Source organism: Aplysia californica, unplaced genomic scaffold (assembly GCF_000002075.1).
Source record: "Aplysia californica isolate F4 #8 unplaced genomic scaffold, AplCal3.0 scaffold00306, whole genome shotgun sequence".
Classification (NCBI taxonomy): Eukaryota; Metazoa; Mollusca; class Gastropoda; order Aplysiida; family Aplysiidae; genus Aplysia; species Aplysia californica.
In genome coordinates this window covers 556,332-562,845 of record NW_004797576.1, presented here as the reverse complement: position 1 = coordinate 562,845, position 6,514 = coordinate 556,332, and the positions used below count along the sequence as shown (strand labels likewise).

Below are 6,514 nucleotides of genomic sequence, written 5' to 3'. Positions count from 1 at the left end.
TTTTTTCCTTTCGCTAGGGTTTTATGATCATGAAAGCTTTCGTTTTTAAAAACAGAACAGAAATAAGAAGAAAGAAAATAAGGGGGGGGGGGAGAAAAAATCTGTATCTCACACAATACGGAGATGGGATATCTGCACAGAGTCCAAAGTTGGTGAAGATCACACTTAACTTTAGACTCTAGGACAAGCCACAGTTTGTCAAGTTCAGAGAGAACATAGATATAATACGTCCACATACTGAAACTTCACGATTATGCCGTATACATTTACAGATATACCATGTACAAATATTATATTATATACACGAAGATGTAACGAAAAAATATATTATTATAAACTTTATACCTTTTGGAATGTCTGGAATGTGTGTGCGTGTAAAAATAGAAACAAAAAAGAGGGAATTTTGCTATTGTACATTTGTATATATATATATAGGCTACATGTAAATATACTGACAGTCCTTATATGCAGACAACATTAAGCGTCCATTTGAGCAGTTTAGTTTTGCGTGTTTGGTTCTTTGGAAAACGGAAACAATACCAAAATAATTATGTTCAAAATGCATGCTGGAAAAATGAACAATATTAATAAATGTGTTGATCTTGGAGTAGGCTTTGAGGTTCTTCTCTTTCAAGGGGACGTAACTAAAACTAACCCAAAAACTATTCAAAGATGGAGTCCCTTATGTGCAAAAGCGCACTGACTTGGGGAGTTTAACTGGTGGCGATAGCCATAGCAACATGCTTATTGTCAGCTTGTATTGAAGTTTTGTTGTTGTTTTTCTTTCTTGTTCTATCACTAACAAACATACCCAATTGACATATTTTCTATGCTGTTTAGACTTCGGTTTTTACATCTATTTTGGCTTTTGTTTTTGCTTAAGTTGTTGCTTTTTCATCTGTTGAGTTTGTCGAATGTTATTGTGCCAGTGATGTTATAGAGGCAGAGGATACAATCCAAGGTAGACTGAACGAGTAAAAAATCTAAATACTCGTTGATCTACATTGAATATGCAGGACGCACATGTTTGCAGAGGAAATCACGGAAGTCGCGAGACATTTTATGTAGTTTTTCAACACTCCGCTTTTCTGGTTTCAGATACCTACGACTACGAGTCAAAAGCAGAATTTTCAGATGTTGAAGACGGGAACAGTTTGGCGTTGTCCTGCTTTCCAATATCGTTATGATTGGTTTTATTTGCTGTGGGTTAGACTTTGCTTCATACCTCACTGTTTATGCTTTTGCGAAGGCGGGCTAAGAATATCATAAGCCAACACCAGTACTTGCCGACCTGGGCGATATCACCCACTGGCGGGAAGTTAGATAATGTTGGTGGGTGGCGGGGAACTTCCATGTGTAGTGACACGTGATTATTTATTGTCCAGCTTGGAAATACGTGTAGGTGGGCGGTACGACAATTGTAGCTTCTTAAAGCTGGTAAAAGTGGGCGTGTCTGTAAAAAGGTGGACAAGTATTGCTCTACATTATAGGCTGAGAGGAAGGAACCTTCTTCGAGTTCAAACCTCAGCCTTCCTCGTGATTACATTGCTCAATGCAAACAAGACCACAAAGACCGGTTAACATCAGGTGTACGTGTAGACAAAATGGTAAAAGTAAATTTAGGCCCTCAATTTGGAACTTCTTTGACCTCGCACACATATCCAGGTCTTACTCCTCAAGGGACCACATCTTGATCCTCGTAACCACATTTGCGAAAGACGTTTTGAAGATGACGTGGAATACCTGGAAGCCCCATCTTTGGCTCAAATGTTTACATGTAATTACCCATCTTTGTTTACGGCCACTACCGGCTTTGTCGTGCATTTTATCATATTTTTTTGCTCATTCGAAACTTTGACTTTGACGTAGTTGGTCCACATTTTAAGAACGGGGTTTGATGGAGGAATGCTTCCAGTTTACATTTAACGATAGAAAAATCTGAACCTAAAAAGACTTAATATACAGAGACATTAAGACCGTGTGTCAATATTGTCACAGCGGTTAATATCAACACTGCACGTTTTGATTCAGCGAAAAGTCAGTGAACTTGTGCATGTACAAGTTGCTTGACTGGTGCGAAGAAAACGATGGTGGCGAGATTTGGCAATGGAAGAAGGGAGATTGAGCAAACTAACAATTTGCATTTATAGCGCCACAAAAGACATAATTAAGTAGAGCAAAGAGGCTCGACACATTTTTTTCAGGTAAAACTTTCATTGAGCCCTCCAATCGGTCAGTCTACCTAGGCTAATGCAATCAACAAACCTAACCCTAACCCTAACCTCAACCCCAGCCCTAGTCTTAACCTTAACCCTAACCTCAACTCTAACCCCAGCTCCACCAACCCTAGTCCTACCTCTAGTCCTAACCCTAACCCTAAACCCAACCCCAACTCCTACCCCAACCTAACCTCAACCCCAGCCCTAGTCCTAACCCTAACCAATTGACACAGCAAAGGCGCTCGAACACACACACACACACACACACACACACACACACACACACACACACACACACACACACACACACACAAACACACACACACATGAGAACACACACACACACACACACACACACATGAGAACACACACACACACACACACACACACACACACACACACATGAAAACACACATTACAGGTGGGTATTCTCCACCGCACTGTCAGGCTCAAACTCCGGGTTAATATGCCCAGTTTTCACTGCGTCGTTGTACACGGGCGGATATGACCCTTGACCTTTCTCTGTTGAACCGCCACCTTCCTCTGCTTTCATGGCGCCACCTTTCTCATAATACGGCAACTTGACGGTGTTCTCTGCCTCCAGCAGTCTGAGGTAGCGGGGAAGGGTTCGATTCTCGGGCAAGTGCGGACCCCATTTGATAGTTGGGCGGTTCATGCGAACGAACACCTGGCGAGTGTAGTTGAAAACGTGTTTAGATTTAATTTGATTGAGCGTTGAGACAAAATTCACTATGTGTGTTATCATGATAAGATAAGATACGTCTTTATGGTCCAGATCCTTGCACATTGGTTTGGTGTTTCATCACATACACACATACACACACACACACACACACACACACACACACACACACACACACACACACACACACACACACACACACATACACGCCCACACACGCGCACACAAATATATGCACTCACACTCACCCACCCCAGGCTTACAATCACAGGCATAATATAAATGAACAGTACTGTAAACCATAATAATGTTAAGCTAGATACAAACTCAGTATTCTGATTGTAACTCAAAGGTATTCTGATGCATGCTCTAGGGTCATATGAATACTTATAACAAGTTGGTCAAGATTGAAGCATTTTGAAGGATGATAGTAAGAATGATCGTCTGTGTCTTTCTTTGTTACCGATCAAAAGCTTGGTTTTACTTCTGACTGATATTTTTGTTTGAGGGAACAAGGGATGTTTATTGTCCCCCAAAAATGTATTGATCCCTGATAATTACTATTACATGTATTATAACAATAATAATAACAACAATAATAATAATAACAACAATAATAATAATAATAATAATAATAATAATAATAATAATAATAATTATTATTATTATTATTATTATTATTATTACTATTGTTGTTTTTGTTATTATTATTATTATTACTATCATTATTATCATTATCATTATTATTATTATTATTATTATTATTATTATTATTATTATTATTATTATTATCATTGATTAATAATAATAATAATAATAATAATTATTATTATTATCATTATTATTATTATTATTATTATTATTATTATTATTATTATTATTATTATTATCATTAAAAACAAATTGTCCTGTTTCGTTCTTTTTAGTCGCACTTTCAACACAAATCGGTTATATAAGTACAGAGGATTAGAGGTGTTACTGAGAGTAACATTACACAGGAAAGAAGGAAGAGAGATAAAAGACGACATACATTTGACAGGAAAGAAGGAAGAGAGATTAAGACGACATACATTTGACAGGAAAGAATGAAGAGAGATAAAGACGACATACATTTGACAGGAAAGAATGAAGAGAGATAAAGACGACATACATTTGACAGGAAAGAAGGAAGAGCGATGAAGACGACATACATTTGACAGGAAAGAAGGAAGAGAGATAAATACGACATAATTTGACAGGAAAGAAAGAAGAGAGATAAAGACGACATACATTTGACAGGAAAGAAGGAGCAGACCAAACCAGAGCACCAGCCAGCTACCAACCAGATAATAATAATGATGATGATATAATAATAATAATAATAATAATAATAATAATAATAATAATAATAAGAAGAAGAAGAAGAAGAAGAAGAAGAAGAAGAAGAACAACAACAACAACAACATAGCAACAACAGTAACAAGCATCATCATCATCATCATCATCATCATCATCATCATCATCATCATCATCATCATCATCATCATCATCATCATCATCATCATCATCATCATCATTTACTATAATAATAATAATGATAATAATAATAATAATAATAATAATAATAATAATAATAATAATAATAATAATAATAATAATAATAATAATAATAATAATATAACAACAATAATAATAATAATAATAATAATAATAATAATAATAATAATAATAATAATAATAATAATAATAATAATAACAATAACAATAGCAACAACAATACTACTATTACTACTACTACTACTACTACTACTACTACTACTACTACTACTACTACTACTACTACTACTACTACTACTACTACTAATAATAATAATAATAATAATAGTTGGTCCGTCAAGCTTGAACTCACCTCCCAAGCCGACTCGGTGGCCGGCGCTGTATACATCTCGTAGCAGTAGCGAGCTATGTACCAGACGGGCAGCCACAGCATGATGAAGCCCACGATGAGCCATCCTAGAACCTCCGCCCACTCCGGGTAACTCTCGTCGATGATTGGTTCGTACGTGACGCAGTCAAAGATCACGATCGCCTATTGGGGAACGAGTTAGGAAAAGGGGGCGGGGCCAATAGGAGATTAGAGTCGGGTTGGCTGGCCAGGTTGGTTGTTTGTTTTTGGATGTAGTAGTAGTAGTAGTTGTTGTTGTTGTTGTTGCTGTTGTTGTTGCTGTTGTTGTTGTTGTTGATGATTATGTTGTTGTTGTTGTTGTTGTTGTTGTGGTTGTTGTTTCTTGTTGTTGTTCTACTCTATAACCAAGAAAAGGCTCTTGGAGGGGTAGGAGAGGAGAGGCGAAAACAAGGGCTTATAATATTGTTTTGTTTTTATTAACAGCCTTGAAGGAGTTACTTAGTTAACAGCCTTGAAGCACTGGGGGTGAATTCACCTATAGATATATCAATCATTAAGCCTATCGATCCCTCCGTCTATTTCTCAATATATATCCAACAATAAGTAGCCAGTTAATTCATAGGGTCATCAAACTTGTTTTCAAAGTGGGCTGGATAGTTGTTTTGCCTAATACAATACACTGAGTACATGAAACGTGAAAGAAAGACATCCACAGAAATATTTTAAAAAGGAAAAATAGCTACTTTAAAATTACAAAGTTTTACTGACGTTTTAAGCCGTTGTGAATTACTAAGATCATGAGGTCAGAAACTAGGTTAATGTTCTATCCGCTCTATTAAAAATCCTAAGATTTTTCTGAGTCATTATCAAGATACTCGAAGAATTGCATTAGAAAAGGCTTGACATGTTGTGGAACTAAAAAAAAATAAAAATTAACAGCAACATTTCTCAATACGAAAAGGACTTTGTAATTTTGCCGTACCCAAATAATGACAACAACCAAAATAAAATATCGAATGTGTGGGGGCGACCAAGAATGACTCGATCTCTCCCGCCAAACTGACAAGACAATGCCGGGTCTGGCCCGCGGGCTGTATTTCGGTGACCACTGAGGTAACCGACCGATCACTTGCCGGGGGCTCGTGTGGTCTAGAGGTACGGTGTTCGCCTCCCATTCAATATATCCCGGGTTCGAAACCTAACATAGACATTTTTTTCCCACTTACGTTAAGATCTCCAGGTTGTTCTAACATCGATAGGAGTAGGCTTCGACTGCCAACCCAACAAAATTCAAAATTAATTCCTACCACACTGACAATGCTTATAATTAATGTGTCCCGCGCGCTCATATGACCTTATGCAGTTGCGAGGGCCGTAAAACACTGACCAAAAAAACTAAAAACAACCCCCCCCCAAAAAAAAGACAAAAACAAAAGAATAACAACAACAACAACAACAACAACAACAACAACAACAACAACAACAACTGAAAACCCCAACTTACCATGATGAGAACGGGCGTGACGACGAGCCAGTTCCAGCTATAGTAAGCATAGAAGAGCACACGGGTGGGGTACCAGTCTCCCACCATCAGCAAAACGTCTTCGGCGAAGTTGTGGAAACCTCATGGGATAGGATGATGATGATGATGATGTTGATGATGATGATGATGATGATGATGATGATGATGATGATGATAATGATAAT

At 37.4% G+C, this 6,514-nt stretch overlaps 1 protein-coding gene across 1 annotated transcript in view; it reads right to left on the bottom strand.

Annotated features, from left to right (window-relative positions):
- Positions 1 to 2,570: 2,570 nt before the first annotated feature.
- Positions 2,571 to 6,514, bottom strand: part of LOC101849623 (sodium- and chloride-dependent neutral and basic amino acid transporter B(0+)) — a gene marked incomplete at its 5' end in the record, with an annotated part of 8,333 nt that continues 4,389 nt past the window's right edge. Inside the window, 3 exon segments of the mRNA XM_005101969.2 lie at positions 2,571 to 2,907; positions 4,811 to 4,990; positions 6,312 to 6,430. Coding sequence (XP_005102026.2) covers positions 2,635 to 2,907; positions 4,811 to 4,990; positions 6,312 to 6,430 — 572 coding nt within the window.